This window comes from Glycine soja, chromosome 4 (genome assembly GCF_004193775.1).
Source record: "Glycine soja cultivar W05 chromosome 4, ASM419377v2, whole genome shotgun sequence".
In the NCBI taxonomy this organism is placed as follows: domain Eukaryota; kingdom Viridiplantae; phylum Streptophyta; class Magnoliopsida; order Fabales; family Fabaceae; genus Glycine; species Glycine soja.
Window position 1 is genome coordinate 389,448 of NC_041005.1, and position 14,230 is coordinate 403,677.

A 14,230-nucleotide genomic window follows, 5' to 3' on the forward strand; every position below is an offset into this window, starting at 1 on the left:
AAATAAAATTTACTCTAATAATCTCTACACCTCAATATATTAGTCTTAAAACTTTCAACTATAATTACCTTATCTTAGAAAGAAAAAAAATGTAAAAAGGACAAATTAAAACACAATTTTTTCATGCATTATTCTTGTGAATTTAATTAAAATCTATTGATAAGGTAAAACTTTGTATTACACTATTATCAAATCACATATTAATATTATCATATATATATATATAATAAATTTATTAATTTTTATAATAATAATATTTTTTAAAATATATGTTCAAATAATTTCTAATCAATTGACAATATCTGCACCAAAAATTAATTGACTATATATACTTTTTAACATTAATTGGGCATAAAAAATAAATTCTTTTCTTATCAGGGGAATGTAATTAATGAAAGAAAGATAAAAAGGTTTATTTTCCCTTGTAATTCCCTCAATTAATTCGTTGTAATTAACTTACAACATACGGCGATAAGTATGATTGAATTTCTGTTGGAACTTGGACGGCATGTCTAAAATCAGTTGCGTGCATACCTAACACTAACATGCACGCATATAGAATGCTGGTTGCCATCGGAAGCAGCCAACAGTCAATTGAAGAAGGGACATTGCATATTCAACCTAGATTTCGGTACTCCTGTAATATTCCCTCCTTTCATACATAATATTCTTAATTATACTTTAGACAGTTTTTTTTTATCTATAAAGTAAAATAAAATAAAAAAGAATAAAAGAAATAGTAATGACATCCTTTCTAACACTCTTTTTCTAATAACTTTTTTATAACTAAATAAAATTTATTAAAAATCATAGTAAGACTCAGTACTAATGACTTTCCTTATTTAAAAATGGACTACATCAAAATTTGTAAATTTAAATCAAATATAAAAAAGGTTTTAAAAATAGAATGTTAAAAAGAGTAGTATCACCAGTGTTCCTCCGAGAAGAAATTGTCCGAAAGCACTGAAAACTTTTTCCATGCACGCGTAACTGAGACAACGATTCTGCGATAAGATCAGGGACAATCGGCAAGTTTTACTCAACTAAATTGTTAATTATAACACAAATCTAATTTTTCAGCCACATATGCAAAATATTAAGCATTTATTTTTATTTCTTAAAAAAATTAAGCATTAAATTGTTTTTATTTTAAAAAATAGTATGATATGCTGAATGTATATGCACGGCATCTTATTTTATTCCATCAAAAGCAAAAGCGATAGGATCTGCTGAGTCTTCACAGCTTATCTGTGGGCAGGCTGCTGAATCCTATATTGACGCACAATCATACGTGCGACGGGAGCAGACCCCATTAAACTATGCAACTTTTCCGTCTTTCTATTTGATCTGCAAGTTGTTTATAATAAACTAATAACGAAATTTCACAGTTAGATCCACGACACAAGGGGGCAAGTTGCTTGCAGAAGATGTAAAAATAACAAGTTAATGAGCAAATTCCTTAACCAATTTTTTTTTTTTTTTTGTACTAGAGATTAACCCAATACTTGGCGTACAACAAATATATATAGTCATTTGAGCTTGGGTCTTTGGCGTCATTAATGATGCTACTAGCTACCTTAATATAATCTACACATACGAGAAAAAGAAAAAGGACTTTTAGCTATGATAATTCCAAAAACTCGAGTTTGTTGTGTTCGGTGTTCCTTGTAGAAAGGCCCCACCTAAGTTGATGGTTTGACGGTAACATTTGCGATTATGCTCAATATCGTACAGCTCATTGGATTTGGCGCAGTCACAGCCGCTGATCCAACATATTACGATAGCCGTTTTTTCGTTTTTGTTTACGTCAAGTTGGAGATGGATGCAGCACGTCCCACGCCGCCGCCCATGGGCTTTGTGTTGGTGTTGGTTGTATTTGATTTTATTTTTTTTATCCCTCAAAAGCTCCATTTTTTTCCTGTGTGTCGCTAAAAGTTGCTTTCCACAGGATATTGTGGAGAGAAAATAAAAAAAATTATTTTTTAAAAATTGTCGTGGATCTTGAGAGTTTTCATAAAAGAATTAGATCTCCAGGTAAATATCAAACAAAATGTTCAAATAATGAATTTTAATAAGTTCAGATCTTAGAGGTTAAAATTTACTTTAAAAAATTCTTATTGGAGATGACTTTACAAGACATTTCAGCATCCTCTTACTCTAACACAGTGTGATTTAACGAGATCAAGAAGGATTATGCCTATTTATGCTGTGTTTCTTCTAACAATCTTCTACCGATACCTGCAGGGTGGAAGTGGTGTTTATTTATTTTTTTGGAGAAGGAAGTGGTGCATGTTTGGTAGTTTAATGGTGTTACTGTCATGTTTAATAGGCTAAAATAATTAGAGCAAAATAATAGTGACGTTTACAACACATGTAGGCAATAGCTATACTTTTAGGTTAAATGAGAGAAAGACAAATTCAAATGTTAACATATTTTCTAATATATTTAAGGCTAAAAGTGTTTAAATGTACTCCACAGGGTGTTGCCAGCATTCCTGATAAGGTTATATAGTAGTACTATTTGTGTCTCTCTTATAATTTTTTTTTTTAAAAAGAAAACCTCAACTTGTGCAAGTAGTAAATGTGCAGACGTCAAGGCTTTACATGATGACAAATGTTACTTAGCATGGAAAAAATAGAATCCTATGGTAAGAGAAAACTGGTAAAACGTGGCTTTCAAGTATGGACATCTATGCAAAAGGGTGCAGTGAGTAGAGCAATATAAGAAGGGAATGATGGGTGGTTAAATCACTGAAATTGTGATCCTAATCCTAATAGAAGAAAAATGATGGGCATTGAATCGACGGGGAGTAAATGGCTTGGGTTGGTGGCGGCGGTGTGGATACAAGCAATCTCCGGCAACAACTACACTTTCTCGAATTACTCGGACGCTCTGAAATCCCTCATGAGCCTAACCCAAATCGAGCTCAACAATCTGTCCGTGGCCAAGGATGTTGGCAAGGCTTTTGGGCTTCTGGCTGGGCTGGCCTCAGACAAATTCCCGACTTGGGCCATTCTCCTCATTGGGTCCCTCCAAGGCCTTATCGGCTATGGCGTCCAGTGGCTCGTCGTCAGCCAGAGAATCCAACCCCTCCCATACTGGCAGATGTGCGTATTCCTCTGCATTGGTGGCAACAGCACTACCTGGATGAACACCGCCGTTCTAGTCACATGCATCCGCAACTTCCGCCGCAACAGAGGCCCCGTTTCCGGCATTCTCAAAGGCTTTGTCGGTTTGAGCACCGCCATATTCACCGACCTCTGTTCCGCTCTCTTCGCCGACGACCCTGCTTCCTTTCTCCTCATGCTCGCCCTCATCCCTTTCGCCGTTTGCCTCTCCGGAATGTTTTTCCTCCGTGAGATTCCTCCCGCCGCCACCAACGACCAGGAAGAGTCTACTTATTTCGCGGTTTTCAACGCGGTTGCCGTGGTCGTCGCCGTTTACCTCTTGGCTTTCGGGTTCGTGCCGAACCCTAGCGCTCTGGTGTCTCGGGCATTCGCCGTGGTTTTGCTACTTCTGTTGGTGGCGCCGATGGGAATCCCGGTCCACTCTTACTTGAAGGCACGAAGGCAGGACGAGCGGTTCAAACCGAATTTGGAGGAGCGGGTTGACGAACCGTTGATTCGCGGAAAAGAGAAGGGGAGTGAAAGTGAGGTGGAGAGAGGGAATGTATTAGCGGAAGAGGCGGCGGCGGAGGGAATGAGTGGACCGGCGGTGGGGGAGGAGCACACGATATGGGAGGCTCTGAAAACGGTGGATTTTTGGATTTTGTTTGTTTCGTTTCTCTGTGGGGTTGGAACGGGTTTGGCGGTTATGAATAATATGGGTCAAATCGGTTTGGCGCTGGGTTATTCGGATGTGTCTCTCTTTGTATCCTTGACTAGTATTTGGGGCTTCTTCGGTCGGATCGTCTCGGGTTCGGTTTCGGAGCACTTCATCAAGTAAGTCCCCTTTCTTCTCCCGTGTGAAAGGAATTTATTTATATTCAACAAAATAAATAAAATGCCTTCATTCTTCAACCTTTACCTTTACCATGTTTTACGTCACTTGAGATTGACAAGACTCGTTTTGTTTTTGTTTTTCGTCTCTGATCGTTATCTCACCTATGTTGACTTTTATAGTTTGCAGTCCCAAGGAGAAATTTCTTGGAATTTGCCTTCGTTTTTTGTTTGGAGGAATATCTTTTGCTTCTATTTTTATTCTGACCTTACTTCCGGTGGAAAGTACTAGGTAGACCCAGGCGTGTTTCCAGCTATCGCAATTGACGTCCGATTCTGATTTAAAAATTGTTAGGAGGAATGAAAATTTCTCTTTTTTAACCATAGCTGCTTAATTTCTAAAATGAGAATTAGATATCCTTCAACGGTTCAACCATCATGGGATGGTCCGGTATGAATGTTTGATAATTATATCTCTTAAAGCATGTAATTTGGTCACAACAAGTCTTTATATTATATATATGAAAAAATATAGGTTAAGAGGAGACTTTGATTAGCATTGTTTGTTTGTGTTTGCAGGAAAGCTGCAACTCCTAGACCACTTTGGAATGCAGCCTCTCAAATTCTGATGGCGGTGGGATACATACTCCTGGCAATGGCTATGCCAGGTTCCCTTTACATAGGGTCCGTTGTGGTTGGCATATGCTACGGGGTGAGGCTTGCCATTACTGTGCCAACTGCCTCGGAGTTATTCGGCCTCAAATATTATGGTCTTATATACAACATTCTCATTCTTAACCTTCCCCTTGGCTCTTTCCTCTTTTCTGGTCTTCTTGCTGGCATTCTGTATGATATGGAGGCGACTACCACCGTAGGAGGAGGCAACACTTGTATTGGAGCTCATTGCTACAGACTAGTATTCATCATCATGGCTGTAGCTTGTGTTGTTGGCTTCTTCTTAGACATTTTATTGTCATTCAGAACTAAGAAGGTTTACAACAAGATCTCCTCCAGCAAAAACTCCAACAAAAACTCTCTGAATTCAAGTAGGCGATGATCCAAAATGGCCCATATAAAGAGGGTATGACACTTGCGTTGACCAGCATTTTGCACAATGGTATCCTAATTTCCATTGGTATGGTATGGTTATCACTAACCTTTTTCCTTTTGGTAATAAAGGCTGGCTAATTTGTTTGTACATCCATTTTGAGTGCTCTGTAGCAATAGTTGTCAAAATGTTATAGTAGCAATTTGTTGAAGAAAATGTTGTCAAAGATTTTCCATGGATGGAAATATTTTGCAATTTCTTCTGTGTTGATTTATTGTTCTGCTATTTTAGCCAGGTGTCAAAAGTATTGCATAGACTTTACTCAAATTTCATCGCAAATATTTACTTGTTTTTATAACTTTTTTCCCTTTGGAAAGTTATTTGACGAGAGGCATCAAGGAAAGAAAGAAGAGACTACTAGGAAGCAATCAATCTTCTATGATCTTTACTAAATTCGAATAGAGACATAATTTAAAATAAAATATCCCAGTCCAAAATTAGCCGAAGAAATAGAAAACTTTTGGAATTATTTTTAAGTGATGACAAAGTTCAAAAGAAGCTAAATCAATTACGCACTTTGAAGACGACTAGTAGTATCAGAAAAACAGGGTGTCATTATCTGGCCGAGCTAATGGCCAAAATATTGAAGGGACTTGTTCGAGGTGGGGTGGGAAATAATTTTAGCTAACAATTACTCCTTTTTTTTTTTTTTTTAATTTGTCTTCCGACCAGTTAATATTTTGGTTCACAATCTTGGATTTTACGTTCATATTTTTATTATTAAAAAAAGTTAAATACGATTTCACCATATTCTTGCCAACTATAAAAGCATGTACCATCCACACGCATACAATTCCTCGAACAAGAAATAAAAAAACTGCACTTTCACCATGTCAATGCCGAAATAATTATACCTGGTTATGTTTGGAAATGGAATTGACGTTCGCATATTCGTCTTCATTAATTTATTTTTTAAGTTTGGGGGTGTCCATAAATATAATAACTGGCCAAGTTATTTAAAGTTTAATAAAATGGAGGTTGCTAGGTCGTGAGGATAGAAGGCCAAAATACATGAGGAAATTGGTGCAACGTCAAAGCAAAGTCCAAAGAATGTAAAAAGACAATATATGGAGATTATATTGCACGTAGAGCACCATACACATTTGGAGCAAAGGACAATTGGTATGGGCTGCAAAGACCAAATTTAAGTTTCATATTAAGACATAGGTGGGTTAAAACATTCTATTAAGAATTTAACAGGCATATGTACGGAAAAAATATTTTTAGTATCACTAATTATCATAAAAATTAATAAAATTATTATATATAAGGATTTGTTATTAGATGAAAGTCTGTACATATATTTTTTAAACTTCTACTAATGGTTTTTTTTTTTGTTTTCTGTTACTGAGTTGAAATTTGATTAGAAATATCAGAAAATTAATTGTTCAAGTGACAACAAAAGCAGAGAATACCGGTACCTTTCAATCAATGAGAAGGACCAATTTGACAAACGCCTTACAAGTGTTCCGCGGAGCCTGCTGCCATCACTCATCAGAACAGAAAGGAACATATTTGGTGGAGTACCTGTACCACGCAGAGAGCCCAAATGACAGAGAAAATAGAATATATTGATGTGTTGTTGTCTGTTTTGCCAAAAAAATCAACAAATTTAAACAGAAGTTGATGATGCCAAGCAAGAAAGAGCGGAACACATTTCAGTACAGTTAAAGGCAAATATGTAGTGATCTTCACGTGGTTTCAGTGACTCATTTTGTGTTGTCTAAATTGGTTGATGCCCATGCTTGACGCATAAGTTATTTGAAAGAGTAATAATATATGAACACTTTAATATCACCATAGTACTTCTTTAACACCTACTATCATTTCTATCTTTTTTTTTTCCCTCTCTTATTATCTATGTACATGCACTTCTCGTCTCGAAATGTTATCTAGCATGTCTGCATAATTTTCTTATTGAAAAGGGTGGGTGGGAAGGGCTCTACATTGTGCACATCGTGAGGGATCCAAAAAGAAGAGCGCGTGCCAGTCCTTTAGTTTATTTAATGAGTATTCAATGGTCCCTCCTAGCTAGTTACATTGATCGCTGAGGAGGTAGTGATGGCATCCCAGAAATACCATTCCGTGAAACTTCACGCTAGACTCTTTTTTTCCTTTTCATTTCTGTCAGAAGTGAAGTTTTGTGCAGCACCCTCTTTGAATATATATGATGAATTTCTTTTACTTAGGTACCTTGACTAAGGAATTAAAAAAAATTATTTATTGTATAAGATATAGGAAAACGTAAAAAAAAAATTGAGTAAAATTTTATATATCTCAATAATTTTTTCTTTTAATTTCTTAATCAATATCCTACCAACTAATTTATATTTGTCACATAGAAATGTTAGTATCTTATTGAATAAAAAAATTTGAACATAAGCAAGCCGTTGCACTATGACTTCACTAAAGTTTTATAACTTATACCAAAAGTGGATAACCAACTTTAGTACCGAGAGATGGTAATTAATAAAGGGTGTTTCTTTAGTTTAAACAATCAATCGATGTAGATTCATGTAATTAATACTTCTTCCAATTTACTATTATATCTATTAATATTTTAAGGATAAATAGTTCTTTTTGTTTTTGGATATATAAATCGTTGACAAATTCGTTCTTAAAAGATTAAAATTTAATTTTCAAAAGTATAAAAGGTGTAATAAATTTATCCGGTTGTTTACTTTCCTCCGTTACCGTTAATAAAATAGCTTACGTGACATTGATGAACAAATTTGTCACAAAATTGATTGTCAATATGACCATGTTATTTGATTTGACGAAAATATCAATAAGTTATTATTATTAGACCTAAATGTCAGTAATTCTTTGTTGGACGAAAATGTTAATATTTTGTAATGTCAGTATTTTTTTTTGGACAAAAATGTTAGTAAATTACCATTATTGAACCAAAATGTTAGTAATTTTTCAATGTATCAAAATGTCAGTAATTTTTTGTTGGACCTAAATATCAATATATTTCTATTAGACTAATTTGTTAGACCATAAATTTCGTTTCATTTAAGAGTAAAATATAATTTTAGGATAAATTTTTCCCAAATTTTGAATTTTAATCTTTCAGGGATGAATTTGTCAGTAATTTACACATTCAGGGACGAAAATGATTATTTACCCTTTTTTATTGGTAATTCAAAAGGTTTAACTCATTTAACTTGAAATTGTGAAACTGATATGATATGCACTAAACAAAATTGGGAATGAATGAAAAATCTTAATTGTGACTATATTTTAAATAGGATTGTAAAATTATTTTTTAAGGAAGAAGATATATTTGTGCATAAAAAATTGCCTAAAAAACAGTAAAAAAAAGCAAATAATTTTAACAAATTTATGTTTATTTTTATCTAGAATGTAAACATACTCATTTATTTAAGGTAAGCTAAAATGATAGTAAAAAAATTAAAAATTAAAAGATAAATTTAATATACAATTACTTTATGAATTTATTTCATCTTAAGTCTATTGTACTTTCATTTGGAATATATATATATATATATATATATATATATATATATATATATATTGTTTTATTAAAAAAATTGTTTTTAGATATTTAGTTTTAATATTTGCATAAATATTATTTAATTTGTTTCAAAATTTACAATAATGTAAAATATCCAAATAAAAGGGCTCGATGACATTAATTGAAATTTTATTAGCAGAAATATATTTTTTACTAATAAATATTTGGGATCTAATAAATTAGTCTAATAAAAACACATTGATATTTAAGTTCAACAAAAAATTATTAATATTTATGTCCAATGAAAAATTATTGACACTTTAATATAATAGAAAATTATTAATATTTTGGTCTAATAATAATAACTTAGTGACATTTTTGTCCAATAAAAATGTAACATTTTGATTTAAAATAAAAATAATTGACATTTTTATTAAAAAAAAATTAGTAACATTTAAGTCCAATAACTTTTGGGCTCTTATAGGATATTGTTTCGCGTGAGTTTTGAGCAGTCCATAATTCATTTATTGCTAAATTATTTAAATATTTATTTAACATTGTTAAAATTTTATGTTCTCATTTGATACAAGACCACCTTATACATTTCTCACACTTTTGAGTAAATATTTAGTTCCTGTGCAAATTCAAAAACGCGTGACGTGGTCTAATTAATAAAAAAAAAGTATGCAGGACTTATGTTTCTAGTTTTTTCCTTCTTTTTTGGCGGAAAAAAAGACTGAATATGAGGCCAGAATCCGCAAGTCCAAAGCAAAAAAATAAGATATTGGTACGTAGTGGGAACATTTAAGGACGTGTTTGGAAATCTATCAAGTACATGTTTTGTTTAATTTACTGTGACATATTTCAATGAAAATTCAATAGATAAAAGTAAAAGTAAAAATATTTTTGTTTCAAAAGTAATTTTCGATCAGATCGGCACTAAATGCAAAATAAAATATTACATTTTAATAGATGAAATTTATTTGAATAGATGCATTGAAAATTGTTTTGTTTCAACTTCTAACATAACTTATTTATTATAATTAGTAAAAATTTTCACTATAAAAATGTGGGGAAAAAAGATTATGAAACAAAGTCAATTTGTAGAGAATAAAATATCTCAGACGGTTATCATTCTAATTATTTGGTAAGATATTCCTTAAAGTGATAGTGATACACGATTTATGATAAATTATAATCTCGTAATTATTTTTGTGACACTAAATACTTTTGAGATGATTCCATAAATATAGATAAAAAAATATTTAATCATGTTAAATTTTTGTATTTATTATTATTTTTTCTATTCTACGAGTATGGATAATTTTGTTTGATTGAGTTAATTTTCCAATAAAATAGAAATAGTAATGTGAATAATAGATTGAATTCAACATTGGAAGCAACCGGAATCCAAGCACACATTAAATGACTGGTACGATGATTAATTAACGTTGCTAATTAATCAACGATTAGTTACTTGGTAATTAATGATGCAGCAGAAGGCCGATATTATAAAATGTGCCAACTGAAAAGCATTATAGAGTGAAGCGCAGACTGTATAAAATTAACACTGACATGAATATATTAGTTGTGTTATTTGTTCACGTAGCATGTGAAGAGAGAGCACGGGCCTTTTCACTGTTCCCTTGTGATACATCACCTCTCAATTCTCAAATACTCCCTTTGTTGTCTCTCGTGTTCTCTGGGACACACTGCTCCTAACACGGGCATTTGTATTTATGCTTAAACAGTTCCTTTCAAAGTTTACAACCTTTTTGTTTCACACCACTAGGAGAGTGACCCGTTCCAATTTCTAAGTCCAAGGATGCAAGATATCCCCTTCTGTAGCCTTATAGTTTTCTTCTTTCTAATTGGGGCTTCTTTGGTTTCTCCTTTATATGGTTCTTGTTCCTACTCCTCCTTTTCCCTGTTTAGTATTTTGAGAGGCAAATTTTCAATTTTCATTATTTTATTTTGGTTTCTTTGTTGCAGACGGCCCCCTATATGACTCCACTGCTTACGCCGAGGTAATTAAAAATTTAAAACAGAACACATTTCAACATTGAACTGAATGGGATTATCACTTCATGTTCCTGACAGTGCAAAGAGAAGCCAGAGGAGCCACTTTATGGAGGAGGACTTTTCAACACTCGTCGTGGTGTTGAAGGCACCATTGATTCATCAATATCAAACGTTGCCAACAACAGCTATGTGCCTTCACTCGTTCTGTATAATCTCACTCAGGGCACCATTTACTCTTTTTCCGGTTCGTCATGTTCTTTACACACTTCTCTTTATGTTACTTCAACATTTTCTGCTTCATAAATGAGAAAAAAAAAAAAAAAACTATACTCTCGTTATTTCAAGTTTTGAATTTTGATTATAAAAATTAAAAACTTCCGTTGCCGGGACTTGAACCCGGGTCTCTCGGGTGAGAGCCGAGTATCCTAACCAACTAGACTACAACGGATTAGCGATTTATCACTGAAATTTAGTTTTACTAATCTATAAAATAAAATCTAAAATCTCTTTGTAATGTTTACCTTTTCCATAGTTAGAATTAGGTAGCCTATTGTACAATTGTTAGATGTGATGTGGGTGCCTGACTCATATTACAGCATGGGTGAGAGTAAAAGGTTCAAGTTCAGCTATGGTAAGGACCACCCTGGAAACGGAGAAAGAGACGCATGACTGCATTGGGACAGTTTCGGCCAAGCATGAATGCTGGTCATTCCTGAAGGGTGGATTTGTTCTGAATTGGTCTTCAAATTTATCCATGATCTTCTTCCAGGTAGTTTGCATTTCTTTTGGTTTTATTCAGTGGTAAAACTCTTAGGTAATTGTTGGATTTAAGATATTTGGTCCGTTTCTTTTAATTTTGTTTATGCAGAACGCTGATGGTAAAGATATCAATATAGATGTTGCTAGCCCATCACTCCAGCCATTTACTAAGCAACAATGGAGAATCAATCAACAGTATAAAATCAATACTGTGAGTTACACTTCATTATTTGACCAAGATAATGGAATGCTTAGTTGTTTATTTTTTTCCTATCATGATCGTGTAACCAAACAAATTGATCAATAAGGGATGATATTGCAAAGACTTTCTCACAGCAAAGTAGGGGTAAAAAACCAATTTTTCAATGATAAGGGATAGATGTAGGTGCTAATTTTTGTGTTAATGCTACAGAGCAGAGTTTGAAGAAGAATTTAATTTTGTTTTTCACTTGCATTTGACAGCAAAGAAAGCGTGCCGTCACTATTCATGTGTCAGATAGTAACGGGAGGAGATTCCAAGGAGCTTCCATCTGTATAGAGCAAATCTCAAAAGACTTCCCTTTTGGATCTGCAATAGCAAAGACCATTCTTGGCAACTTACCCTATCAGGTTTGTATATTTTGTGTACCCCGCTAAAATACATATTTCACAGCATAGAAAGTAACACATGACAAGACTCATTCTTCTGTTCTGTCCATTCAGAATTGGTTTGTGAAGCGGTTCAATGCGGCAGTGTTTGAAAATGAGCTCAAATGGTACGCCACAGAACCTGATGAAGGCAAGGTCAATTACACCATTTCAGACCAGATGCTGCAATTTGTTAGAACAAACAATATTATAGCAAGAGGGCACAACATATTCTGGGAAAACCCTAAATACACTCCTCCATGGGTTCTTAACCTTACAGGCACCAAGTTACAATCTGCTGTGAATTCTCGAATACACAGTCTCATGAGCCAATACAAAGATGAGTTCATACACTGGGACGTCAGCAATGAAATGCTTCATTTTAATTTCTACGAGGAAAGGCTTGGACCTGATGCCACATTGCATTTCTTTGAGACAGCACATGAATCAGATCCATTGGCAACGCTTTTTATGAATGACTTCAATGTTGTGGAAACATGCAGTGATGTAAAATCCACTGTTGACGCCTATATCTCGCGGGTAAGAGAACTGCAACGAAATGGCATCTTCATGGATGGAATTGGCTTGGAGGGTCACTTCACAATACCCAATCCTCCCCTTATCAGAGCCATCCTTGACAAGTTGGCAACACTTGGCCTTCCCATTTGGCTTACTGAGGTTGATATAAGCAAGACACTTGATAGAGATGCACAGGTAAGCCAGATCAATTAGTCAGGTTCTAGAAAAAAAAAATTATACACAATAGTATAAAATGTTTTATAGTATTCACCAATTAACAATATCCATGATAATTCTTTAAAAGTGCAGGTTAATTATGACTTATAAAGATAATGTCAACAAATTTATAATGAATTTAATGTCTATGTGTTGATATTGTAAAATAATTTGACGTTGTCATCCAATCATATATTATCGTCTAAAATATTTTAAAATAATTATTTTAAAAGTTAACAAATTTATCATATCGGTTCGATAGATTGTAATTGAATAATTATGTAAAAAAATTTATACTCTTAATGCATTACCTTTTTTTTCATTTATAATATATGATAATTTGTTATATTGTCAGTGCACTTGAAAATTATTAGATAATCAAGAATAAGTATATTCATGGTCTCAATCAATATTTAGATGACTGACATGTATTTTAGTTTTTTAATTCATAAGAAAAAAAACTAATTACACTTTTTTACATATCATGTGATGATTAACTAAAAATTATATGATACAAAATCGTCTAATAATTTTTTCACTGCCTAAACCATTTAATCTAAATAATAAAAGAAAAATGAATTGCCATTAATTAGCTTATAATTGAATCTCTTTTATTGTGCCCAGGCAAATTACTTGGAGGAAGTGTTGAGGGAAGGCTTCTCACATCCTTCTGTGAATGGGATAATGCTTTGGACCGCATTTCATCCAAATGGGTGCTACCAAATGTGCCTGACAGACAATAATTTCAAGAACCTCCCAGCAGGTGATGTGGTGGACAAACTTGTTGAAGAGTGGCAAATCAGTCGTGTAGAGGGAGTCACAGATGTGCACGGTTCCTATAGCTTTTATGGGTTCTTAGGAGAATATAGAATTAGTGTCAAGTATGGCAATAAGACTACAAAGTCAACATTCTCCCTCTCTCGAGGTGATGAAACTAGACATTTTACTATTACAATATGACACTTAGATATATAGTACTAGTATTTATCAAGCTGCTTAACTTCACTAGAAACTTTAGTGTCAAATTCAAATGCTATTATAATCACCGTCGTACGTAGATGACTAAATGCAATGCACGCAGTAATGTCAAATCTGCTTGCAAGTTCTTCGTTTCTAGTCGTAGAATGCTTGAATCAAGATGCTATCTATATATCTTCAGAAATTCTTCTATAAATCTATATTTCCCGATTTGAGTCTTATGCATTGTTAAAAAAATAAATGCATGCTTAATTGATTTGAATCTAGATATCTTCCAATTAATTCAAACCATCCCTAGCTATCAGGGACCAGCAGCCTGTGAGAGAAGAAAGAGGAAAATTACATTGATTACATAAACATGTTTACCCTCTACTAAATATGGGAAAAGTGATTTGATTACGATTGAGACAGAAGATTTATATCCCTCATTTTCGTCGTGAGCATGCATCTCAAGAAAGAAAAAGCAACTTTAATTTGATTTGGCTTTCCACTTGAGCATCCGCGGCTAAATAAGAGGCATTAGAAGTAGAACCTTAATTATTCCTCGTTGCTCACTCATCATCTCCAACCCCACCCAAAGC

At 33.7% G+C, this 14,230-nt stretch overlaps 2 protein-coding genes and 1 non-coding gene across 3 annotated transcripts; 2 read left to right on the plus strand and 1 right to left on the minus strand.

The window, feature by feature from the left end:
- Positions 1–2,278: 2,278 nt before the first annotated feature.
- On the plus strand, positions 2,279–5,314 carry LOC114408403 (protein NUCLEAR FUSION DEFECTIVE 4-like). The gene is made up of 2 exons (XM_028371442.1): positions 2,279–3,942; positions 4,519–5,314. Exons 1-2 carry the CDS (start codon positions 2,786–2,788, stop codon positions 4,994–4,996), a joined length of 1,635 nt encoding a protein of 544 aa, XP_028227243.1. The 5' UTR covers positions 2,279–2,785; the 3' UTR covers positions 4,997–5,314.
- A 4,785-nt stretch (positions 5,315–10,099) lies between these two features.
- Positions 10,100–13,868, plus strand: LOC114408404 (endo-1,4-beta-xylanase 5-like). Its single transcript, XM_028371443.1, has 8 exons — positions 10,100–10,429; positions 10,521–10,555; positions 10,629–10,794; positions 11,147–11,319; positions 11,419–11,520; positions 11,772–11,918; positions 12,012–12,650; positions 13,296–13,868. The coding sequence occupies exons 1-8, from the start codon at positions 10,354–10,356 to the stop codon at positions 13,629–13,631; spliced, it is 1,674 nt and encodes a 557-aa protein (XP_028227244.1). The 5' UTR covers positions 10,100–10,353; the 3' UTR covers positions 13,632–13,868.
- Positions 10,926–10,998, minus strand: TRNAE-CUC. Its single transcript has one exon. It is a non-coding gene; the product is annotated as a tRNA-Glu (tRNA).
- Positions 13,869–14,230: the final 362 nt, after the last annotated feature.